Raw genomic sequence first — 27,917 nt, forward strand, 5'->3', positions numbered from 1 at the left:
ACTAGAATTGATGTAGAGGTTCTGATACTGCTTGTGGCTAAAATGTTGGAGTGTGGGGTTGGATTGCACCTGACATTGTGGAACATGAGGGGCGTGTCACATGATGACCACAAGTTTATTTTGTATTCCTAAGTCTGACTGGACTTCCACTTGTTGGAGTATACCATGTAACTTGGACCTGTAATGGTCTTGAACTAAAACATTTTACTGGACCCAAAGATCTAACCTGGACTGACAGGTCTGGTTTGAGTGGAGAGATCTCAACATGATGAAAAGGAAGCTCCAGGTACAGAGGGAGGTCACACTCTGGATGGACAAATCAGTGAGCGCCATCAGAGCATTTTCCAACCACAAGCATCTGTGGATATCTGTGACACTCAGAGATCCCGCCTACACCACAGTGTTCACCACTGGTAATGTAGGCGAGTACAGGACTGCATTCAACAACATGCAGTGAAGGAGGTGAAGCAGTGCTATGGGAGTCACAGCTCCTACAGAGAGGCTCTAGGACTCTGGCAGGGACCGAGGACAATAACAAACTATGAAACACCAATCTTCAGAACAATGGACGCAAATGTGTCTCTGGCAGAACACTCTGCTGCTAACAATGCTAACAGTACTACTAAAGCTTAAAGCACCAACGATGCTAATGGCAAAATGCATGTCACAGTCACTATCTGTCCATTACTGTTTCTGTCCTGAAGAAACCCCACCTGCCTGCCTTAGTGCCTGGCGTCCTGTAGCTCTGACCTCAGGTATGATGAAGAGCTTTGAAAGGCTGGTCAGAGACTTTAGCACCTCTTCACTACCTGAAACACTGATCCAACTACAGCCAGGGGCCAAAAGTTTTGAGAATGACACAATTTGATTGAATGATCAATTTTGACAAAGTCTGCTGCCTCAGTGTTTTCAGAACTTTGTCAATCAACTGCTTGATGGGCTGCCATCAGTCAGGATGTGTTCCAGAAGTTGATTGACAGCATGCCAGAGAAGATCAACATTGCAAATACTGGGTCTTGGCTATGGCTATGTGTGAACTAAATAAAACCTCGACTTAAATTAAAATAAATATTGGACACTTTTGTTTTGAAACAAAATAAAACTGAATTCCAACAAAACACAGATTAGATCTGATTCATCTCTGATTGATTTAAGTATCTCTGGCTTAATGAGGCAGGCTTAACAAAACAATGAATCATTATTTCATCAAGATCCAAGTAGTTATGTTTCTCCACAAGGCATGAGAAAGAGAAGAGTGAGAAGATGCTGAAGATGACTAAGAGTAAGGTGTTGAATATGGTGAAAAGTAGGCCAAGAAGATGATGAAGATGATGAAGATGAAGGTGATGAACATCATTAATACAAACATAATGAAGGTGATAAAAAAGAATGAGAAGGAGGGTGGTAAGGGGAGTGAAAATAATAAAGGTGGTGAAGGTGCTGAGCATGATGAAGATAGATAACCTCTGCACAAAGTCACTTTATTCTATGCATATTTGCACACACAGCACAGTATATTTCAATTTGTACAGTAGATTTCTATTTTTTGCACATCATATTTCTATTTTTATTTTTAGTTCTATTTTTCCTAGTTTAATTTAATTTTTATTTAATTTCTATCGTATTTCTTTTATTCATATTTATTTCTTATTTGTAAACTTAATTCTCTTCTAGGGTCAATGGCAGCCGTAAAATGCATTTCACTACATTTCGTACTGTGTATGTTTGTGTATGTGACAAATAAAATTTGAATTTGAATTTTGAATTTGAATTTAGAGAAGTGGGGGTGATGTAGAGAAAAATGATGAAAGTACTAAAGATAATAAAGGTGACCAAGATGATGAAGAGGAAGGTGATGAAGTGGTGAGGAAAAATTAAGTTGATAAAGGTGAATAAGAAAAAGATGCTGAAAGTGAAGAAGAAGATGAGAGTGGATGTTATTCCCCTCACTGAACTACTGCTGCAAACTTCACAGCTTTCAAAACTCACTGCATGACACCAGCATGATCAGCTGATCGACAGCTTCACATTTCAATCATAGACAAACCTCAACAACACACCCACACACACACCCTCACACACCCACACACACCCACACACACCAACACACACCAACACACACCAACACACACCCACTCACCCACACAAAAAACACAAACACACACACACACACACACAAACCTTGTGGACATTAAAAGTGCTGACCAGTGTTGGGGGATGTTACTGTTTAAAGTAACTAATTACATTACATAATTACTGTCTTTATAAAATAATCAGTTACATTACAGCGTTACTTTCTGATAGAAGTAACCATTCAAGTACTTTTCCACTGCAGAAAATGAAAACTCCTTTGTGATTCCTCATGCATGTTGTTTTAGTCACAACCTTTATGATTATTCTACCATCATCACTCAGTCAAGTTTGGCCCATAATCTTTTAACTACTAATACCCCCCTCTCACCTACTGATACCCCCATCTCACCTACTAATACCCCCATCCCACCTACTAATACCCCCATCTCATCTACTAATACCCCCATCTCACCTACTGATACCCCTATCTCACCTACTAATACCCCATCTCACCTAATGATACCACCATCTCACCTACTAATACCCTATCTCACCTACTAATACCCCCATCTCACCTACTAATACCCCATCTCACCTACTAATCCCCCATCTCACCTACTAATACCCCATCTCACCTAATGATACCCCTATCTCACCTACTAATACCCCCATCTCACCTACTAATACCCCCATCTCACCTACTAATACCCCATCTCACCTACTAATACCCCATCTCACCTACTAATACCCCATCTCACCTACTAATACCCCTATCTCACCTACTAATAACCCTATCTCACCTACTAATACCCCACCTCACCTACTAATACCCCATCTCACCTACTGATACCCCCATCTCACCTACTAATACCCCTATCTCACCTACTAATACCCCCATCTCACCTACTAATACCCCATCTCACCTACTAAGTCAAGTTTGGCCCATAATCTGTTAACTACTAATACCCCTATCTCACCTACTAATACCCCCATCTCACCTACTAATACCCCTATCTCACCTACTAATACCCCCATCTCACCTACTAATACCCCATCTCACCTACTAATACCCTATCTCACCTACTGATACCCCCATCTCACCTACTAAGTCAAGTTTGGCCCATAATCTGTTAACTACTAATACCCCTATCTCACCTACTGATACCCCCATCTCACCTACTGATACCCCTATCTCACCTACTAATCCCCCTATCTCACCTACTAATACCCATATCTCACCTACTAATACCCCCATCTCACCTACTGATACCCCTATCTCACCTACTAATACCCCCATCTCACCTACTAATACCCCAACTCACCTACTAATACCCTATCTCACCTACTGATACCCCCATCTCACCTACTAAGTCAAGTTTGGCCCATAATCTGTTAACTACTAATACCCCTATCTCACCCACTGATACCCCTATCTCACCTACTAATACCCCCATCTCACCTACTAATACCCCTATCTCACCTACTAATACCCCTATCTCACCTACTAATACCCCCATCTCACCTACTAATACCCCTATCTCACCTACTAATACCCCCATCTCACCTACTAATACCCCATCTCACCTACTAATACCCTATCTCACCTACTGATACCCCCATCTCACCTACTAAGTCAAGTTTGGCCCATAATCTGTTAACTACTAATACCCCTATCTCACCTACTGATACCCCTATCTCACCTACTGATACCCCTATCTCACCTACTAATACCCCCATCTCACCTACTAATACCCCTATCTCACCTACTAATACCCCCATCTCACCTACTGATACCCCTATCTCACCTACTGATACCCCCATCTCACCTACTAATACCCCATCTCACCTACTAATACCCTATCTCACCTACTGATACCCCCATCTCACCTACTAAGTCAAGTTTGGCCCATAATCTGTTAACTACTAATACCCCTATCTCACCTACTGATACCCCCATCTCACCTACTAATACCCTATCTCACCTACTGATACCCCCATCTCACCTACTAATACCCCCATCTCACCTACTAATACCCCCATCTCACCTACTAATACCCCTATCTCACCTACTAATACCCCCATCTCACCTACTAATACCCCATCTCACCTACTAATACCCTATCTCACCTACTGATACCCCCATCTCACCTACTAAGTCAAGTTTGGCCCATAATCTGTTAACTACTAATACCCCTATCTCACCCACTGATACCCCTATCTCACCTACTAATACCCCCATCTCACCTACTAATACCCTATCTCACCTACTGATACCCCCATCTCACCTACTAAGTCAAGTTTGGCCCATAATCTGTTAACTACTAATACCCCTATCTCACCTACTGATACCCCTATCTCACCTACTAATACCCCCATCTCACCTACTAATACCCCTATCTCACCTACTAATACCCCCATCTCACCTACTAATACCCCTATCTCACCTACTAATACCCCCATCTTACCCACTAATACCCCTATCTCACCTACTAATACCCCTGTCTCACCTACTAATCCCGCTCTCTCACCTACTAATACCCTATCTCACCTACTAATACCCCCATCTCACCTACTAATACCCCATCTCACCTACTAATACCCCATCTCACCTACTAATACCCCCATCTCACCTACTAATACCCCATCTATTTCACCTACTAATACCCCCATCTCACCTACTAATACCCCCATCTCACCTACTATTATCATATCTCACCTACTATTACCCCTATCTCACCTACTAATACCCCTCTCTCACCTACTAATTCCCCATCTCACCTACTAATACCCCTATCTCACCTACTAATTCCCCATCTCACCTACTAATACCCCTGTCTCACCTACTAATCCCGCTCTCTCACCTACTAATACCCCATCTCACCTACTAATACCCCCATCTCACCTACTAATACCCCATCTCACCTACTAATACCCCTATCTCACCTACTAATACCCCCATCTCACCTACTGATACCCCCATCTCACCTACTAATACCCCTATCTCACCTACTAATACCCCCATCTCACCTACTAATACCCCTATCTCACCTACTAATACCCTATCTCACCTACTAATACCCCTATCTCACCTACTAATACCCCCATCTCACCTACTAATACCCCTCTCTCACCTACTAATACCCCTCTCTTACCTACTTATTCCCCATCTCACCTACTAATTCCCCATCTCACCTACTAATACCCCTCTCTCACCTACTAATCCCGCTCTCTCACCTACTAATACCCCTATCTCACCTACTAATGCCCCTATCTCACCTACTAATGCCCCTATCTCACCTACTAATCCCCCTATCTCACCTACTAATACCCCATCTCACCTACTAATACCCCCATCTCACCTACTAATACCCCATCTCACCTACTAATACCCCCATCTCACCTACTAATACCCCATCTCACCTACTGATACCCTATCTCACCTACTGATACCCCCATCTCACCTACTGATACCCCCATCTCACCTACTGATACCCGTATCTCACTCACTGATACCCCCATCTCACCTACTAATACCCCTCTCTCACCTACTAATACCCTATCTCACCTACTAATACCCCTATCTCACCTACTAATACCCCCATCTCACCTACTAATACCCCTCTCTCACCTACTAATACCCCTCTCTTACCTACTTATTCCCCATCTCACCTACTAATTCCCCATCTCACCTACTAATACCCCTGTCCCACCTACTTATCCCGCTCTCTCACCTACTAATACCCCTATCTCACCTACTAATGCCCCTATCTCACCTACTAATGCCCCTATCTCACCTACTAATACCCCCATCTCACCTACTAATACCCCATCTCACCTACTAATACCCCCATCTCACCTACTAATACCCCATCTCACCTACTAATACCCCCATCTCACCTACTAATACCCCATCTCACCTACTAATACCCCCATTTCACCTACTAATACCACCATTTCACCTACTAATACCCCATCTCACCTAATAATACCCCTATCTCACCTACTAATACCCCCATCTCACCTACTAATACCCCATCTCACCTACTAATACCCCATCTCACCTACTAATACCCCCATCTCACCTACTAATACCCCATCTCACCTACTAATAACCCCATCTCACCTACTAATACCCCTTCTCACCTACTAATACCCTATCTCACCTACTTATACCCCTATCTCACCTACTAATACCCCCATCTCACCTACTAATACCCCTCTCTCACCTACTAATACCCCTCTCTTACCTACTTATTCCCCATCTCACCTACTAATTCCCCATCTCACCTACTAATACCCCTCTCCCACCTACTAATCCCGCTCTCTCACCTACTAATACCCCTATCTCACCTACTAATGCCCCTATCTCACCTACTAATACCCCTATCTCACCTACTAATCCCCCTATCTCACCTACTAATACCCCATCTCACCTACTAATACCCCTATCTCACCTACTAATACCCCATCTCACCTACTAATACCCCATCTCACCTACTAATACCCCCATCTCACCTACTAATACCCCCATCTCACCTACTAATCCCCCATCTCACCTAATGATACCCCTATCTCACCCACTAATACCCCCATCTCACCTACTAATACCCCATCTCACCTACTAATACCCCCATCTCACCTACTAATACCCCCATCTCACCTACTAATCCCCCATCTCACCTACTAATACCCCTATCTCACCTACTAATAACCCTATCTCACCTACTAATACCCCCATCTCACCTACTAATACCCCATCTCACCTACTAATACCCTATCTCACCTACTGATACCCCCATCTCACCTACTAATACCCCTATCTCACCTACTAATACCCCCATCTCACCTACTAATACCCCTATCTCACCTACTAATACCCCCATCTCACCTACTAATACCCCATCTCACCTACTAATACCCTATCTCACCTACTGATACCCCCATCTCACCTACTAAGTCAAGTTTGGCCCATAATCTGTTAACTACTAATACCCCTATCTCACCTACTGATACCCCTATCTCACCTACTAATACCCCCATCTCACCTACTAATACCCCTATCTCACCTACTAATACCCCCATCTCACCTACTAATACCCCTATCTCACCTACTAATACCCCCATCTTACCCACTAATACCCCTATCTCACCTACTAATACCCCTGTCTCACCTACTAATCCCGCTCTCTCACCTACTAATACCCTATCTCACCTACTAATACCCCCATCTCACCTAATAATCCCCCCATCTCACCTACTAATACCCCATCTCACCTACTAATACCCCCATCTCACCTACTAATACCCCATCTATTTCACCTACTAATACCCCCATCTCACCTACTAATACCCCCATCTCACCTACTATTATCCTATCTCACCTACTATTACCCCTATCTCACCTACTATTACCCTATCTCACCTACTAATACCCCTCTCTCACCTACTAATTCCCCATATTACCTACTAATACCCCTATCTCACCTACTAATTCCCCATCTCACCTACTAATACCCCTGTCTCACCTACTAATCCCGCTCTCTCACCTACTAATACCCCATCTCACCTACTAATACCCCCATCTCACCTACTAATACCCTATCTCACCTACTAATACCCTATCTCACCTACTAATACCCCCATCCCACCTAGTGATACCCCCATCTCACCTACTGATACCCCTATCTCACCTACTAATACCCCATCTCACCTACTAATACCCCCATCTCACCTACTAATACCCTATCTCACCTACTGATACCCCCATCTCACCTACTGATACCCCTATCTCACCTACTAATACCCCATCTCACCTACTAATACCCCTATCTCACCTACTAATTCCCCATCTCACCTACTAATACCCCTGTCTCACCTACTAATCCCGCTCTCTCACCTACTAATCCCCCTATCTCACCTACTAATACCCCTATCTCACCTACTAATACCCCCATCTCACCTACTAATACCCCTCTCTCACCTACTAATACCCTATCTCACCTACTAATACCCCTATCTCACCTACTAATACCCCCATCTCACCTACTAATACCCCCATCTCACCTACTAATACCCCTCTCTCACCTACTAATCCCGCTCTCTCACCTACTAATACCCCTATCTCACCTACTAATGCCCCTATCTCACCTACTAATGCCCCTATCTCACCTACTAATCCCCCTATCTCACCTACTAATACCCCCATCTCACCTACTAATACCCCATCTCACCTACTAATACCCCCATCTCACCTACTAATACCCCCATCTCACCTACTAATACCCCCATCTCACCTACTAATACCCCTGTCTCACCTACTAATCCCGCTCTCTCACCTACTAATCCCCCTATCTCACCTACTAATACCCCTATCTCACCTACTAATACCCCTACATCAGATTAAATTTTTGGGAAAAAAAATGAAATAACTGATACTTAAATGGCGACCTGACGCGTGAGATTACTCGTTATATCAAAAAAGTAATCCAAGTACTCTTACGCGTTACTTTGTAATGCATTACACTCAACACTGGTACTGACAAACATCTAATTAATATGAATCTACTTATTGTTCTAATGATTGTCTAAGTTTAAGTAAATTATTGTAGTGTTTTAGTTTCATCACTACATTTTTATCTCCAGTATTACTAAACTGTAACTAAGATAAAAAACAATAATAACTTAACTATACTATATATAACTAACCTAACTATACTTAACTATAATTGAAAACATTGTAGCCAAAAACATGAAGGTTATTCATTTATAAACAATTAGCAATAAAAAAAAACCAATCATTAGTAAACACTCAGGTATAAAACAGGCTAAAAAAATATTTACATAAAAAAAAAAATTAAGATGAAAACTGTGTAAATCATTAATAAACCAAAATATATTCCATTTTTTTTTTAAGTTAAATGAAACATTATAAAGGCTAGAATGATAAAGTTAATATTTGGCATTTAAATTCTTTGAAATAGTTTAGAGAAGGTGTTTAGTTATATCTTATTAAGACACTAAGGTATCTTTAAACACTAGTGAGATCCAACACTAAGCTGGAGGTGTTGTAGTTGCAGTGGGCGTGTTCAGGAGGACTGACCTTACTGCCTGAGTCCTTGGTCCCACACTCCCCTTTATCGTACCACCACTTGTTTTTCAGCTTGTCTAAGATGCCTTGTTCACTGAGTTTCAATACTGCAAGGTTTACAGGAGTTCTTCACGAGGGAAATAACATAAATAACACCAGAGCAGCGGCAAGTTAATTCATCTCGCTGAAACCTGTAAAGTGACACTTTACCAACACCTGCTGTTCATCCGCTCAGAGAGAGAGAGAGAGAGAGAGAGAGAGAATACAGAAGGCAGCGAGCAAACTAGTGTTACCAATGACCTTTGACCCTCTGAACAATATAGCGCACTATTTGGAATCATTTTGTTGAAACCTTTGGTGGAGATAACCCAACAATGCAACAAGCAGAGAACAGCGCAGGTCCAACAGCCAATCATATGCATGAGCATGACATCACCACATTTGTTTACTTAAAAATTAGATAAATATTTATTTATTTATTTAACCAACCCTAAAAAAATAAAAAATAAAAAAAAATTCTGTGCTGTTCTCTGCATAGTGCACTACTTTAGGAGTTCAAATAAACTGTAAGAGTAAGAAAGATCTCAGCAGGAAGTGGGTGAGCAAGCAGAGCTAGCATTGGCATTACCTTAGACCCTTGACCTACAGTACCTCACTGTTCCAGCAGAGACACACTGAAAGACTGGAGAGATTAACATCACTGGTTGCTGTTGTTATTAATATTACAGTCGTGAAAAACTGTGCAGCGTTTTCATGAGGAACCCTGGATGTAGAACACTTATTAGCTTACAGGTAGCAGTGTTCAGTGAGGAGAGGGTGCTGGTCACTAACCATGCGTTACAAACTTAAACAAACCCTACAGGCAGAAGCACAACACGAACATCATGAGAAATCCAACTCCCCACAGCGGCGTCGGGCCTAGCAGCTGAACCCCAGTGGGACCCGCGGTGGGTACGGCGTAAAGCTGAAGTGTAGGTGATGCTAATTCTACCAAAACAACTTGTTCAAGTGCACACTTTACGACAGGTGGCATGAAAAGGCCAGGTGCTTGGACCCCTAAAAATAAACCTTTGTGTGATTATCAAACTTTAGAGACACTGCCATAAACATTATAATCCTGCAGAAACACAAAGCTAACAAAACATTCTACATGTTATCCACAAAGAAAAAAAACTACACACAAAAGTTAAAGGATTAAAAATAAACACAATCAGCACAGGCTGAATATTAACATAAACTGTAACGCTAACAATAAAGGCTCAAGGCGTAAAAACTAAATCAGAAAAGCAAATGCTAACGGATTATATAATACATAAGGAATTCTGCAGTGAGAAAATAGTAATGTTGATCGGGAATAGTTTAAAATCAACAAAGAAATTGTTATTTTCTAATTGTTTTCATTTGTACCCCGTCTGTCCGCACCTCAACTTAGCCGCTAACGCTCAAGTGTTTCTCAGACACTTCCTGTCGCAGGGTGATGATGTCATGGCTCTGTAGGGCATGTTTAGAGTTGGTAAGACGTTGATTGTGTCTTACACAGGGCTGCGGAATGACTCGGTTTATTTCCCTTCTGTTAAATGATGAAAGTTTGTAATTCAACAACAGCAAATAAACAACAGTCGAACACCAACAACACACAGGGAAGAGACGAGTGTTTAACGTCTTGTGTTGTAGAACTGAACGATGCCACTTCTGCAGCAGGAGCATGTGAACATACTGTAGAAAGGATGGATGAGTCTCCTTGTGCTGGGTGTGTGTGTGTGTGTGTGTGTGTGTGTGTGTCCTGATAATGCACAGAATAAACATTTTCATATCAACAGCTGTAAGAATATCCAATAGTCGATTTCTTACCCACTGGATGAGGATTCAACACTTTTCCCAGTGAAACAGGAGACGCTGTAACTGTGTGATTGACTGTAACGTTTGCTCTCTGCGTTAGCATTAGCATTAGCACTGTGTATACTCTCTTACACGATTCTCTAATGAAACCCCATGCAGTATATCTGCTGTTGCTGTGAGTGGTTGAATTACTCCCATCATGCATTGCAGGGCTACAGGCAGGTAAATAAATGAGAAACATGCAGTCCTGATGTCATAACGGACTACACACCCTCCTACCCAGCATGCTCAGCTGTGCCCAGATGTGGCAGCCATATTGGATTCTTTGCTGGGTTTGGGGATTCCACAGGCCAATCAGAGACGAGTCTAATCATGAGAGCCAATCAGAGACGAGTCTAATCATGAGAGCCAATCAGAGACGAGTCTAATCATGAGAGCCAATCAGAGACGAGTCTAACCATGAGAGCCAATCAGAGACGAGTCTAATCATGAGAGCCAATCAGAGACGAGTCTAATCATGAGAGCCAATCAGAGACGAGTCTAACCATGAATCCAATCAGAGACGAGTCTAATCATGAATCCAATCAGAGACGAGTCTAATCATGAGAGCCAATCAGAGACGAGTCTAATCATGAATCCAATCAGAGACGAGTCTAATCATGAGAGCCAATCAGAGACGAGTCCAACCATGAATCCAATCAGAGACGAGTCTAACCATGAATCCAATCAGAGACGAGTCTAATCATGAGAGCCAATCAGAGACGAGTCTACTCATGAGAGCCAATCGGAGACGAGTCTAATCATGAGAGCCAATCAGAGACGAGTCTAACCATGAATCCAATCAGAGACGAGTCTAATCATGAGAGCCAATCAGAGACGAGTCTAATCATGAGAGCCAATCAGAGACGAGTCTAACCATGAGAGCCAATCAGAGACGAGTCTAATCATGAATCCAATCAGAGACGAGTCTAATCATGAGAGCCAATCAGAGACGAGTCTAACCATGAATCCAATCAGAGACGAGTCTAATCATGAATCCAATCAGAGACGAGTCTAACCATGAGAGCCAATCAGAGACGAGTCTAATCATGAATCCAATCAGAGACGAGTCTAATCATGAGAGCCAATCAGAGACGAGTCCAACCATGAATCCAATCAGAGCAAGTCTAACCATGAATCCAATCAGAGACGAGTCTAATCATGAGAGCCAATCAGAGACGAGTCTAATCATGAATCCAATCAGAGACGAGTCTAATCATGAGAGCCAATCAGAGACGAGTCCAACCATGAATCCAATCAGAGCAAGTCTAACCATGAATCCAATCAGAGACGAGTCTAATCATGAGAGCCAATCAGAGACGAGTCTAATCATGAATCCAATCAGAGACGAGTCTAATCATGAATCCAATCAGAGACGAGTCTAATCATGAGAGCCAATCAGAGACGAGTCTAATCATGAGAGCCAATCAGAGACGAGTCTAACCATGAGAGCCAATTAGAGACGAGTCTAATCATGAGAGCCAATCAGTGACGAGTCTAATCATGAATCCAATCAGTGACGAGTCTAATCATGAGAGCCAATCAGAGACGAGTCTAACCATGAGAGCCAATCAGAGACGAGTCTAACCATGAGAGCCAATCAGAGACGAGTCTAACCATGAGAGCCAATCAGAGACGAGTCTAATCATGAGAGCCAATCAGAAACGAGTCTAATCATGAGAGCCAATCAGAGACGAGTCTAATCATGAATCCAATCAGAGACGAGTCTAATCATGAATCCAATCAGAGACGAGTCTAATCATGAATCCAATCAGAGACGAGTCTAACCATGAGAGCCAATCAGAGACGAGTCTAATCATGAATCCAATCAGAGACGAGTCTAATCATGAATCCAATCAGAGACGAGTCTAACCATGAGAGCCAATCAGAGACGAGTCTAATCATGAGAGCCAATCAGAGACGAGTCTAATCATGAGAGCCAATCAGAGACGAGTCTAATCATGAGAGCCAATCAGAGACGAGTCTAATCATGAGAGCCAATCAGAGACGAGTCTAATCATGAGAGCCAATCAGAGACGAGTCTAACCATGAATCCAATCAGAGACGAGTCTAATCATGAATCCAATCAGAGACGAGTCTAATCATGAGAGCCAATCAGAGACGAGTCTAATCATGAAAGCCAATCAGAGACGAGACTTGAGCTGTACTACACAAGAGTGGCTGACTGCAGGGTGTGTGTGTGTGTGTGTGTGTGTGTGTGTGGGTGTGTGTTGAAATTGTTTCCCATGTTGACATCATGTGACTGAGTGAGGTATTATGGGAAATTCTTCATTAGACTTCCCACGTGTGCCTGTGATGCCCCCCGCTCAGTGCTCCCCCCCCCCCCCCCCCCCCCCTGGGGAGCACTGAGCGGCAGCTTAAATTACTCACTAAAATACACATGGTGATAACGTCCTCCTGTTGCCATGGAGATGTAAAAAGCAGCTAAAAAACACCTACACCACCTTTCACAACTACATGCCAAGCACGCCAACCACTGCTCTCTATTAGGGTCTAGTCCAGGGTTCACTGTGATCTCTGTCGACACAGCAATAATAACAATAATAACAATAACAACAATAACAATAATAACAATAATAACAATAACAGGTTGTGATGGTAAGTGTTGTTGGGGTCAAGGGTCCCAGTCAGCGTCACTCTCTCCAGCCTTACGTGTTTATTTGTTTGTGAGTTAGTTAGTTTGTTGTCTGACCTTGGAGTCCCCTCCCCCGCTGCCACACTCCCCCTTGTCGTACCACCACTTGTTTTTCAGCTTGTCCAGCAGGCCCTGCTCGTTCAGCTTTAACACTGCCAGGTTCACAGCACTTCTTGAAACGATAAAACATGTCGCATCACAAAACAGCCAGAGCAGCTTGATGAGAGATCTAATATCACACTGGTTAACTCACTGAAGACTAACGTTAACGCTCTGTCCTCGTCCACGCTCATCATTACTGTAATCATACTCCTGTACAGTGCGGTAACCATTTATACATCACCAAACTTATCATGCCTCATGAAGCTGTCGTTAGCCTTTACTCATGACCCCTGACCTGTCTGACCGATTCAGTGAATATAACCCCTGACCTGTAAGCTCCTCCCCCCGTCATTGGCCGAATAGCAGCCGTGTGTGGAGATGGTGTCACGTGTGCTTGTGTGGTACAGTAGTTACTTCACATGCAGCGTTTGTGTTGCCGTGACACTGAAAGCATCGCGGCGGCTACAGAAGTCAACTCCATCAGGACTGACGGGACACTTGGCGAGGGACGGCACAGTCCACAAAGCAGCACAGAAGCAGGTTCAGCTAAATCTCTCTCTTAATCTCTGAGACAGGGAACGCAGGAGCTGTTGAACCCAAGCTCTTAAAGGAATGAAGGGAGCTCCCGCTGGGTTTGGGAACATTTTCACCGACTGCCTGTCTGGGGGGCGTCGGCGTATAAAAGCCCTGGTGGACGGCCTTGAGCTCCCCCAAGCTCCTCCTCCAAACACCCTCAGGCCTGGAGACTCCTCCTCCTCACACACTGGGGCCTACAAGCTCCTCCTCTTCACATTATGAGGCATTAGCATAGTTTATAAACATGTTATTACCGGAGTGTACAGCAGTAATAAGGTTATAATTACAGTCGTAATGAACGATGAATACACAGAGCCCGTTAATCAAATGTTTTCATCATCAATAACAGAACTGATTGACTGTAGCAGGGAGAAGACAAGAGGCTGATTGGTTAATTGGTTAACAGGATGAGTGGTAAAGTGATCTGATTGGCCGATTGTTTATTGGCGTGTGGGAGTGAAAGGTGTGTCAGGATAAAGAGAGAGAGAGAGACATGAAGAAGGGCTAGTCCGTTATCAGGAGAAGGAACAAACGTAAGGGCATGCCAAAGGGCAAACACACACACACATACACACACACACACACACATTAGAAATGCCGCAGGCAGGAAGGAGCAGGATGGAGAGACCGAGAGATAGAACGAGTAAAGCAACACAAACACACAGAGAGTTCCCTTCTGTAGAAAGAAAAACAACATTAACAACACACACCCACCCACCCAAACACACACACTCACCCACCCAAACACACACACACACACACACACACAGTATTACCTCTACATGAACATCAAAGAACAAGAAAAACAAAGAAAAACAAGAAATGAAGGAAGAAGGAAAGATAGATGAATTAAGAACAGACAGAGAGAGAGAGAGTGTGTGAGAGAGAGGGAGTGTGTGTGAGAGCATGTGTGTGTGTGTGTGTGTGTGTGTGTGTGTGTGTGTGTGTGAGAGAGAGAGAGAGAGAGAGAGAGAGAGAGAGAGAGAGTAAAAAAGAAGCACAAAGTAAGATTTTAAGAATGGAACAAGAGAGAGTGAAAGACAAAGACAGACAGAGAGAGAGACAGAAACAGACAGAGAAACAAACAGAGAGACAGACAGAGAGACAGAGAGAGAGACAGAAACAGACAGACAGACAGAGAGAGAGACAGAGAAACAGACAGACAGACAGAGAGACAGAGAAAGAGAGACAGAAACAGACAGACAGACAGACAGACAGAGAGAGAGACAGAGAAACAGACAGACAGACAGACAGACAGACAGAGAGAGAGACAGAGAAACAGACAGACAGACAGAGAGACAGAGAAAGAGAGACAGAGAGACAGAGAAAGAGAGACAGAGAAACAGACAGACAGACAGAGAGACAGAGAAAGAGAGACAGAGAGACAGAGAAAGAGAGACAGAGAGAGAGACAGAAACAGACAGACAGACAGAGAGAGAGACAGAGAAACAGACAGACAGACAGAGAGACAGAGAAAGAGAGACAGAAACAGACAGACAGACAGACAGACAGAGAGAGAGACAGAGAAACAGACAGACAGACAGACAGACAGACAGAGAGAGAGACAGAGAAACAGACAGACAGACAGAGAGACAGAGAAAGAGAGACAGAGAGACAGAGAGAGAGACAGAGAGACAGAGAGAGAGACAGAGAGACAGAGAAAGAGAGACAGCCAGAGTGTGTGTTGGTATCAGGGAGGGTGGAATCGTATAATAACAGTGTGGGGGCGGAGTTATTATATGACTCCACCCACCTTAATGCCGAGCTCTTGGGCGTGGCGACTCCGTAGCCTTTGGAGTCGAGGTTTCCGCCGACCTTCATGGTGTCACATGGCTTGCGCTGCTCGATGTACTCGTTCATCGTGGACTCGAGCAGGAACGCAAACTTCCCCTTCGACTTCCTGACACGAGCTACACCGTCCGGAGTCGTCTTCACAAACACTGAGGGCTCGGCCGACTTCATGTATGACCACATCTTCTCAAACACTGCTATCTTAGAGCGCTGAGAGACAGACAGACGGGCAGACGGGCAGACGGGCAGACAGACGGACAGACAGAGAGAGAGAGAGAAGGGAAGAGAAAAAGAAATATAATAGACAGAGGATGGTGCACCTTTAATGCTTTAGACTCTCATCCCTACATAGTGTGTGTGTGTGTGTGTGTGTGTGTGTGTGTGTGTGTGTGTGTGTGTGTGTTCATCCTCTCAAACACTCAGCTACACCCTAAAACTAACACACACATCTAATTGAGGACAGACGTGTTTTCTAGGACAAACGAAGATACCAGCTGTTTGGGGGTCATGTTAACCTATTTAATCCTGACTCTGTGTGTGTGTGTGTGTGTGTGTGTGTGTGTGTGTGTGTGCCTTTGTAAAGTTTTTAGAGACAAACTAAACTGTGGAATAAGCAATTACTGCAAAAAACCTTCACTCACAGAGGAAGTGGTAATGTGTAGTAAAGGTGATTTTGTCACTGTCTTGCATCATCATTATTATTATTATTATTATTATTATTATTATTATTATTATTATCACTATTATAATAAAGTTCTGTAACAGAGATTGTAAGTGTCCTGGACCCTCAGGCAGGTAATTGTTGAAAACACATGAGACACACTGCCACGCTTCCCTCTAGACAGGTATCTGTATCATGGACAAGCTGTCCATTTCCGTTCATGCTGTCCTTACTTCAAGTAATTGCAAGAGTCATGGGAAAGTGATGCCCCAACACTACACCCCCACATCTCAGGTCTCATCTCTCTGCCACACTTACTGGGGCAGGGGGACAAGGGACTAAAGTAGTGTCCTCTAATGACTAAGTTCGGATAACTAATGGAGACACATTCACACCCTTGATAGATGGCTGCTAAGGGCCGGACGTTTAGCCAAGAAGACTGCGCCTGTTATACCCCAATGAGATCATCACTCAGAATGGTTCTCTTTCCATTCAGGGCTCTTGTGACTCCATAAACATAGCCTGATTGGTCCACCATCTCCATTCTGGTCACTCCGTGGTCTCAGAGCTGCCTCAAAAGCAGTTGAGTCACACCCCCTGTTACCTCAAACCTATGGGCTTATCCACACTAAAGCCTGATGCAATGTTCAGAGTAATGGGATAAGACCTTGTGTGAAACCACCCACCAGCCTACAATCTCCTCCACCAAATTGTGGCTTCCTTAGCACGAGGGTCTGGTACAGGAGATCCATAAGGCTCCTCAAAAGAAACCACACCCAAACAGTCACCCTCCAGGGAAACTCTCTATTCCTGCAAGTGTGCAACACCAGACTCTCTTGTCATAAATCCCCATTTTTAGGGAAAAGATATCTGACCATTTTGATTCATACACATTCACATTCCATACAAACGTAGATAATTCTTTTGATTGTTTAAAGCTGCTTTGCGACAATGACAATTGTTAAAAGCGCTATACAAATAAAATTGAATTAAATTGAATTTTTGGGACATTCTGAAGCTATGAACAGCTTGGGGTATTTGTGCAAGCACTTTTGGTGGCCAACCATTAACAGAGATATCTATTCCAACATGTGGTGTCCAGAATAAGGAACCTTGCAGACATAATACAGGCTTCTTCATCCCCTGCCCATACCCACCCACCAAAGGTCCCATCTGTGTAACCAGAATCTGGAATGCCCCCACAGACCCAGGGTTTCCACCAACCCATCATCGAGGACACAATACTTGATGTGGTGAAGCAGGCTCACTACGCACATTTGCACTCTTCACTGTGCATGTCACCAGCTGGGTGCCAGTTCAGGTATCGTCTTCCTATTTGGAGTAACAACTAACACTTCCTCACTCGTAATTGATTCCACAACCAACATCTCATCCTGTACTGGATGAATAACTTCCCTACTTATATATTATTTAATATCTATTGTAATCCTACGTAACAGTGACAAGATGATCAATTAAATTGTTAGGTGTAGTGGGTCTCACTCTAAAGAATTCTTTGGTGGAACCAGAGTCGAGCGTTCCATATGCAATCTCTGTCTGCTTGGCGAGATCTTCAGCACTCTCGATGGGGGACACCATCCTCTCTACAGTAAGGAACGCCGCCAGGTTAGCCGTGTAGGACGAGATGATGATCAAGGTGAAGAACCACCACACTCCCCCCACTATACGACCTGACAGAGACCTAATAGAGGAACACAAAGAGAGAGGTGCAGGGAGAAAGAAAGAATATATGCACAAAAATGGAGAAGAAATAAAAAGTGAAAAGGAGAAAAGGCAAGGGATAAATCAGAGGGAGAGACAGAAAGGGAAAACACAGGAGGGAAGCATACAGACAGCGAGACACAACTCTGAGCTCCAGCCTAAAATTCCTGAACAACTTCACTCCTGTGACTTGACAGTAATGAAAACAGCAAATATTTAAAAGCATAAACACTTCAGATGATGAAGAATGTGTCTGGAATAAATAATGAGGAATCCAACATCAGGACAAATGTAGTGAACAAGTGATGAGAGAATGAGACATGGAGCACGGTTGAGTCCCGGTGATGACCAGTGTATTCCCCAGTGAGAGGGAGACATGCAGCAAAAACACGGTATCCCTCCAAGAGTCCTCACATCGAAAGAGACAGGTGGAGAGGGGTCGAGAGACGGACTGTGATATGGGCAAGCAAAGAGACAGACAGAGAACGACAGACAGAGTCGGGGAAGAAAACAGAGAGACAGACACACTACATCTGTGCACTTTCCAGTCAGCTCATGGTGAATATCTGGTTATTTACTGGAGACCAGTTAAGAGAACAAACAGCCTGAGAAAATAACAATTGAAATAAATGAATAAATAGTGATAAGAGAGAGCAAGAGAGAATGAGAGACACATCATGTTCCATCACCCAGCAGAAGGGAGGGGGCTGCAATATCCAGTTAAAGCTTTTACATAAAAATAAAACAAATAATTGAAAAGCGTGAGAAGTGAAGATTCTCTAAAATAACATATATACACCATGGCCACGTGACTGAAGGACGAAGCGACAGTAAATGCACAGACACAGTGAGAGAGATGGAGGGAAGAGTGGTGGAGGGATCAGACCTGGAGAAATAAGAGACAAAAAATTGAGTTGCAAAGGAAAGAGACGTGAAGATAAAGGTGGAGGAATGAGATGTGGTAAGATATGAGATGGAGGGATAAGAGGAAGAGAAATGAAAAATGGATAGATAAGATGTAAGTAATGGAGAGATAAGAGATGGAGGCACGAGAGGTGGTGGGGTAAAAAATGAAGAGATGGAGGGATGATAAGTCCAGGGATACAAGATAGAGGAATGAGAGATGCAGAGATTAGTGGCGAGGATCAGCCATGAAGAAACAACAGATGGAGGGATGAGGGATGGAGGACAATAGATGGAGGGATGAGAGATGGAGGGACGAGAGATGGAGGGACGAGAGATGGGGACAATAGATGGAGGGATGAGAGATGGAGGGACTAGAGATGGAGGGACTATAGATGGAGGGATGAGAGATTGAGGGATGAGAGATGGGGGAACAATAGATGGAGGGATGAGAGATGGGGGACAATAGATTAAGGGGTGAGAGATGAAGGGATGAGATGGAGGGATGGCTGCCCAAGCACCAACCTTGGCGAGATATCGCACCCTTGCTGCATGAAGGCTCCGAGAGAAAACCACAGACTGTTAAAGATTCCGAAGTCGTTGGGCGGGTCGGGCGGGGCCTGTGGATCCTTGGCCTCATCACCGCTGTCAGAGTTCCACTCGTAGGGACTGAAGCGGCTGACGAGGAACAACACGACGCTCACACCGATGTACGCAAACACGATGCACATCCAGATCTCGTACGCTAGTGGGTCGAGGAACGAGAACACACCAGGCTTGGACTTCTGAGGTTTCTTTATCATAATGGAGATCCCGAGGCTCATGAAGGGCTTGGAGAAGTCGATCACCTCCTCACGCACCAGCGTGATGGTTAGAGGAGCCACGGCGATGTCCGCCCTCTGTAACACACACACAAACAACTTTAGCTCCACGTGTCCTTCTCCACAAAGCTTCAGGAAGCAGATGTTGCTCCAGCTGTTACCTACATAGCCACAGTCGCATCATTATACGCTCTCTTTAAAAAGCGTATTCCTAAAAGTCAAATGTCTGAGGTTTAAAAACCTAAAAGGTGTTAGATATAAACAGAGATGGAGAGATAAATCCAGTGGAACAGATAGAGAAAAAATGTAAGTAAACAAACAAATGCACACTTATATGCAAATATTTATAATGTGTTCTATATCACAGTCTCTATAAAGCGACACTATAGCGTTCACTGGGTTGTCGCGCGGTTTCACCTCAGCCGCCCATTACACCTGCACTCACCCCGTACACCAGCTCTCCCACCATCCCATTCCATGTTTTAGTCTCAGGATCCCGAGCGCCGTACTTCCCGTCACCTACGATGGACAGCTTGTACTTAATGCCGACGTGTTTGGCGATTTCAGAGGCTAAATCCACGCAGTAGCCCTCGTACCGATCGTTTCCCTCCAGCTGCATGTAATTCCTCTTATACATCACATACGGAGCTTCCTGTCAATCACACACACGGGACAATCGTTAGCATCACATGGCGACGGAACCTGCAGAATGCTCCACTCTGATTGGTCAGCTGAGCTGTTAGGGGGCGTGGCCAGTAGTTTACATAAAAGCTGACAAGAGGAACAGAGTGAAATCACCATGATGGTGGTGACCACAATTGTACGATTCTCCACTGAGGATGACTCGTTCATCGCCTGCAGCTCCGTCAGATACACAAACCTCTCAAATTCACTCCAGTAACCAATCTGTGGAACACACACACATACACACACACACCTTTTTATATATATACACACACACTAATGTTTAAAAGTTTAGGGTCACTTGCAAATTTCTTAGTTTTTGTTTAGTGATTTATTTTCTACATTCTACAACAATACTGGGGATTTCAAAACTATAAAATAACACATATGTGATTAGGTAATTACGTAACAACAAGAAAAACAACAGTTAGTTGTTATTTTAAGACACAGAGGTCGGCCTTTCTGTAATAGTTCTTGCAAGAACAGTATTGTCAAGTGCATTCGCAAAATCCGTCCAGCACCATAATGAAACTGTCTCTCATGAAGGCCGTCCCAGGAGGGCGAGACCAAAACCTACCTCTGTCTCAGACGAGGAGTTTATTTAGAGTTATCAGCCTGAAAAATGACTAATCTGAGCTGCTGTTAATTGGAGGCGTTATGAAGTCTTTACAGAGCACAAGTAGCAGAAACATCTCACCATTAACTGTTCAAAGGAGATTAATGCATTTTTTGGACGCCTTCAGCCTTTACAATGTAGAAAGAAATAAAAATCAGGAACCATCATGGAGTTAGAAAGTGACCCCAAACTTTTGAATGGTAATGTATATATATATAAAAACAAACAAACAACAAATATGAAAAATTAACACATAAAAATAGTAATTGTTTAGCTCACACTGTTCATGTCTCAAAGCAAGAAGCAAATACACATAAAACATATAACATGTGAAAAAGGTAAAAGTATAAACAATAATAATTATTATTGTTATTGTTGTCGTTGTTTTATCCCCATGGTGTTTGTCAGGGTTGTGAACCTTTCTCGCTCCACCGGTTTTCATCTCATAAACATCGATGGTGAAGTTCGTACGGCGTCCGAAAGAATCAAACTGGACATTTCCTGTCATTCCTTGAACCTGGACCTACAAAACACACACACACACGCACGCACGCACACACAGACACGGAAAGAAAAGCCTTAAAATGCAATAAAGGCATTTACACGCAGATTGACAAGCTGGCACGGTGTGTTTGCTCCTCACACTGCCCTCTCCTGGACACCTCAGTTATTGACTGTCAAAAAGTATAAGATTCCTTGTTCAAAAACTGTGTGTGTGGTTTTTATATGTGTGTGTGTGTGTTTCTGTGTCTGTATATACCATCTTCAATGCCCTCTCGATGTCGATGCCCTGACTCCAGGGAACAGCTGGATTTGCTAAACAGTCACCGGCGCTGCCACGGCGAGAAACGTCCACACGCTGACGGCGCAAATACCGAAACGCTTCTGATATTACCAGCACAGCATCATGGGTCAGTGCAGAGGTGTACTGTACACACACACACACACACACACACACAAACACACACACAATTATGTACTGTGCAATATCAAGTTATTTTTTTTATTTGCATAAAGAGGAACAAAGAGGTTTACAGGGACAGACATCCTTTGATGTGCGTGTGCATGTGTGCGTGTGCGTGTGTTACTCTGAGCGGTGTGTCCTGGGCCTGGGGAAACTCTCTCTCGTCCAGTTTGTCCCAGCGCTGGAGGAACTGCTGTACGATGGGGTTCTGTGGGTTGATGATGTGAAACGCCGTGACATTAGCGCCGCCAGAAAAAACCTTCTCTATACTGCCGTTAGAGAAACCCTGAGAGTCAAAGGTCACATTTAGCTGCTTTAACTTTTAATAACAAATGTGTAACAGACATATATACAGTAAAACATTAGATTACAAGCGGAATTTTTCGTATTCCAAAACACTCGTAAACCAAAGCGAATTTCCCTATAAGAGACAATGGAAAATCAAATTATTTGTTCCACAGCCCAAAAAAAATAAATACATAAAAATAATTAACACAAAATATTAAGTAAAAATAAAATTAAGATGCACTTTACCTTAAAAAAAAGGAAAAATAAATCCTGAAATATCACCCGGAAAATAAAAGTGTTTCTGTTTGTGTGTGTGTGTGTGTGTGTGTGTGTGTGTGAGAGAGAGAGAATCCAAAGTAAGCTCCCTCTCCCCCTTCTCGTCTTGCGCAATTACCCTTCCTCCACTCTTTTCACACACACACATACTCTAACCCTGGGCACACAACAAAAAACGCTGGTTTATTGAAAAAAATAAACAAGAAATCTCTCTAATGACATTTAAATGAGCAACACACTAACAGAATAACTGCTGTAAAGTAAAAATAAAACTAATTAACCTGCACGTTACCTTTGAAAAGAGAGGACTACCCAAAATTACCCACAAATCCGCAGCGCAAGAGGCTCTCGTTGGCTCAGTTGTGATCACCTGACGCTCGGCGTCAACACAAGAAGCGCATGCGTGATACATTATACTCGGTACTCGTAAACCAAGACTTGTTCGTTTTCAAAGTCAAAATATATTTAAATATTGTTGCTCGTCTTGCGGAACACTCGCAAACCGTGTTTCTCGCAATCCGAGGTTTCACTCTATATATACATCTGTCCGCCAATGAGGAATGATGCTACGCTGAGCTGATGGTTGTGTAAAATAAGGTTATTAAGTGCATGTTTGTGTGTGGGTGTGAGTGTGTGTGTGTGTGTGTGTGTGGGTGTGTGTGTGTGTGTGTGTAAGAGAGTGTGTCTCACCAGGTTAGCTAAGATATAGTGATATCCTCGAGTGTTTTTCCCAGAGGCCACAACCTGCACACACACACACACACACACACACACACACACTTTAATTAACATACAGAAGATTATGTCTCACTGCAAAGTCTATAAAAAGGATTGGAAGCCATCACACACACACACACACACACACACACACACACACTAAAGAGAGGTCAAAGCAGAGAAAGAGAATATGTTCATTGCTATAAAGAGAGAGACAGAGAGAGAGAGAAAGTGTGTGTGTGTGTGTGTGTGTGTGTGTGTGTGTGCACGCGCATTTAGCATAGGACAAGCCAATAAGATTATTTTTAGGCAGAGAAAAAAATATTTATAGTTTCCTGACTCTTCTCCTGTTGTAGGACACTATGGCCTACTTATACACACACACACACACACACACACAGTTCTGTTTAGTGATTTTCCTCCTGTAACCTAGATATTTTGCACACAGTGCACACTACTAAAGCTCCAGTGTTTTGTACTGCTACAGTACTGTACAGGGCGGCGGCATGCTACTGTATTATGATGAGGTTGTGAAATGCTAAGACATGTGTTAAGGCGATGAGGATGTGATGTGAAGCATGTTAATGAAATTATCACAGACCAGGAGTTTGATATATTATGTTTAACAGAAACTTGGATTAAACAGGACGAGTATGTAGCTCTAAATGAAGCTAGTCCTCCTGGATACAGCTACATACACCAGCCTCGGTTAACTGGTAGAGGAGGAGGCGTCGCAGTTATTCACAATGATAAACTGACTATTGTACAAAAACACAAATTTAATTCATTTGAAATTCTTTATAGTAACATAAGTGTATTTAACTATATTAAGTCAGCTCAGTCGATCCCGCTAATTGTCATTTACAGACCTCCAGGGCCGTACTCGGAATTTCTTAGTGAATTTGCAGATTTCCTCTCAAACCTAGTCGTTTCTGTAGACAAAGTGTTAATTGCTGGAGATTTTAATATTCATTTTGAGAATCCAGAAGACCCTCTGAGAACAGCATTTATGTCCATACTGGACTCGGTAGGAGTAAATCAGTGTGTAGTAGGACCCACTCATAAAGCAGGTCACACTTTAGATTTAATAATATTATTCGGATTAAGTATAAGAAATTTATTCACAATACCACTATCTGAAGTTATCTCAGATCACTATCTTGTCTCATTTCAAGTGTGTCACAATAATAATGTACACACAGCGCCGCGCTACCGTATGAAACGTACATTCACATCAACTACCAAACAGAGTTTTATCAGTAATCTCCCAGAGTTCCCAACTTCGATTAGATCACCGTGATGATAATCTAGAAATAAAGGTAAATGACCTCCTAGTGGCCTCTGATCAGGGTTGTGTAACTATGCTTGTATTACTCGACCTCAGTGCAGCTTTTGACACCATTGATCACGCTATTCTCCTTCACAAATTAGAAAATGAATTAAGGGTACAGCCCTCTCCTGGCTCAGATCCTATTTGAGCAATCGGTCTCATTATATAGATTTAAATGGTGATTATTCTGTATGTTCACCTTGCTAAAGTTGACCAAAGCATAAAGAATATAAGAAACTGGATGTTAATTAACTTCCTTCTGCTTATTCCAGATAAGACAGAAGTTCTAGTCATAGGACCGCATACAGCTAGAAGTAAAATTCTAGATCATACCGTAACTTTAGATGTCCTTTCTGTTCCATCAAGTGCAACAGTGAAAGACCTCGGTGTGATTATAGATTCCAGCCTTTCATTTGAAGCTCATGTAGATAATATTACCAGGATAGCATTCTTTCACCTCAGAAATATTGCCAAGATAAGAAATATATTGTCGCTAAACGATGCAGAAAAACTAGTTCATGCTTTTATCACCTCTAGGTTGGACTATTGTAATGCCTTACTGTCTGGTTGTTTAGCTAGATGCATAAATAAGCTTCAGCTAGTCCAGAATGCAGCAGCGAGAGTCCTCACTAGAACCAGAAGATATGAGCACATCACCCCTATCTTATCTTCACTGCATTGGCTCCCTGTGAAATTTCGCATTGATTTTAAAATACTACTCTTGACATATAAAGCATTAAATGGTCTCGCGCCGCAGTACCTGAGCGAACTGCTAGTGTCTTACGAACCGCCACGCCTACTTCGATCAAAGGATGCAGGCTGCTTGTCAGTACCGCGTATTATGAAAACTACAGCTGGGGGCAGAGCTTTTTCTTACAAAGCCCCAAAGTTATGGAATAGTCTTTCAAATAGTGTTCGGGACTCAGACACAGTCTCAGTGTTTAAGTCCAGGCTAAAAACCTATTTATTTAATCAAGCATTTTTATAAATAGATTAGCCTTAGGTAAAGGAGCAGATCTGGGGGACTCATGGACGTAGAGTATTATGGTGAACTGGTATGTTTAGATGCTGACGGTGAGGTGATTGTTTGCTTTCTCAGTTCCCCCTCATGTTTGTGTTTCCTTCTGGCTCTCCCTTTTAGTTATGATGTCATAGTTAGTCCTGCCAGAGTCTCTGCTTGCACTCTACACTAAATATACATTCACATTATGTGACTGTGACCAGACCTAACTGTTATCTCTCCTTCTCTTCTGCTCTCCCCTCTCCTTTTCTCTCTCCCCCTCTCTCTCCTTTTCTCTCTCTGTCGAGCTACACATGTCGTTCCTGAGCTGCCAGTGATCCAGACTCCCTCTACTCTCTGGACCTGTCTGACCCATCCTGGTGCCCCGCTTCTGGGTTGGAGATCTCGTCCTGTGGATGCCCCGTGTGTCTCTTAGGATGCTTCTGGTATCACTCTACCATGAAGACAGTTCTGGCCTCGACTGATGTTGACAGCTGTTTCTCTGAAGACTTGACTTGGCTGCAGTTGCTCGATCGTTGAGGACTGGAATTTCCTACAAGTCTACCTGAGCCTCCAATAACTATTTGGACTTAATATTAACATCAATTAATATTAACTTTTATAGCTAACCCTGGCTGCCACCTAATACACTGTATGAATTCAGATCAATTCCTGCTTTTTGTTTCACCCGAATGAGGATGGGTTGAGGCATGTCGCTCCTGAGCTGCCAGTGATCCAGACCCCCTCTGCCCTCTGGACCTGTCTAACTCGTCCTGAAGTCCTGCTTCTGGTTGGAGATCTCATCACATGGATGCATCCGTGTGGTCTGCCTGGAATGCATGTGGTGACTGGGGTTGGTTCCACTTTTCCACGAAGACGGTCCTGTCCTCGACTGATGCAGACAGCTGTTCTCTGAGGACCTGTGACTTCAGTCACTCAATAGTTCAGGACTGGAATTTCCTACAGTCTACCTGAGCCTCCAGGAACAAACTGGACTTTAATCTTACACATCTCCTCTTATACTGAACTTCCAGTCTCACATATTATTATGCAGATCAATCCCTGCAATCTGTTTTACCCAGATGAGGATGGGTTTCCTGTTGAGTCCGGTTCCTCTCAAGGTTTCTTCCTTTTAAGATCTCAGGGAGTTTTTCCTTGCCACTGTCGCCGTTATCCTCGGCTTGCTCATCAGGGACAATTTCATCATTTTGATTCATACATATTCACATTTTAAACAAACTTAATTCTTTTGATTGTGTAAAGCTGCTTTGCGACAATGTAAATTGGTAAAAGTGCTATACAAATAAAATTAAATTGAATGTGGTGAGGTACTGAGGGTGTGATGTGGTGAGGTGATGTGGTAAGGTAATGATATGATGTGGTAAGGTGATGAGGATGTCATTTGGTGAGGTGATATGATGTGGTGAGAGGATATGATGTGGTGAGGTGATGTGGTGGGGTGATGATGTGGTGGGGTAATAAGAATGTGGTGTGGCGAGATGATGAGGATGAGATGTGGTGAGATGATGTTATGATGTGGTGGGGTGATAATATGTGGTGAGGTGATGATGTAATGTGGTAAGGTGATGTGATGTGGTGAGATGATGAGGATGTGGTGAGGTGATAAAGATGTGATGTGGTGAGGTGATGAGGATGTGATGTGGTGAAGTGATGATGTCATGTGGTGAGGTGATGAAGATGTGATGTGGTGAGGTGATGAGGATGTGATGTGGTGAGGTGATGAGGATGTGATGTGGTGAGGTGATGATGTC

At 43.2% G+C, this 27,917-nt stretch overlaps 1 protein-coding gene across 3 annotated transcripts in view; it reads right to left on the reverse strand.

Annotated features, from left to right (window-relative positions):
• LOC128511881 (glutamate receptor 3-like) overlaps window positions 1-27,917 on the reverse strand; it is a 39,371-nt gene that overhangs the window by 2,074 nt on the left and 9,380 nt on the right. The window contains exons 5-14 of one of the 3 annotated variants that reach the window (XM_053484894.1): window positions 23,789-23,842; window positions 22,659-22,820; window positions 22,331-22,498; window positions 21,989-22,093; window positions 21,069-21,176; window positions 20,716-20,922; window positions 19,975-20,348; window positions 18,328-18,526; window positions 16,126-16,373; window positions 13,752-13,866 (exon numbers count right to left, since the gene is read on the reverse strand). In XM_053484894.1, the coding sequence (XP_053340869.1) occupies window positions 13,752-13,866; window positions 16,126-16,373; window positions 18,328-18,526; window positions 19,975-20,348; window positions 20,716-20,922; window positions 21,069-21,176; window positions 21,989-22,093; window positions 22,331-22,498; window positions 22,659-22,820; window positions 23,789-23,842 (1,740 nt within the window). Of the gene's footprint in view, window positions 1-13,751; window positions 13,867-16,125; window positions 16,374-18,327; window positions 18,527-19,974; window positions 20,349-20,715; window positions 20,923-21,068; window positions 21,177-21,988; window positions 22,094-22,330; window positions 22,499-22,658; window positions 22,821-23,788; window positions 23,843-27,917 lie in introns of those variants that run through there. The other 2 variants (XM_053484895.1, XM_053484896.1) reach the window with 2 other exon arrangements.

The sequence above is a fragment of the Clarias gariepinus genome, chromosome 24 (assembly GCF_024256425.1).
Source record: "Clarias gariepinus isolate MV-2021 ecotype Netherlands chromosome 24, CGAR_prim_01v2, whole genome shotgun sequence".
NCBI classification, from domain to species: domain Eukaryota; kingdom Metazoa; phylum Chordata; class Actinopteri; order Siluriformes; family Clariidae; genus Clarias; species Clarias gariepinus.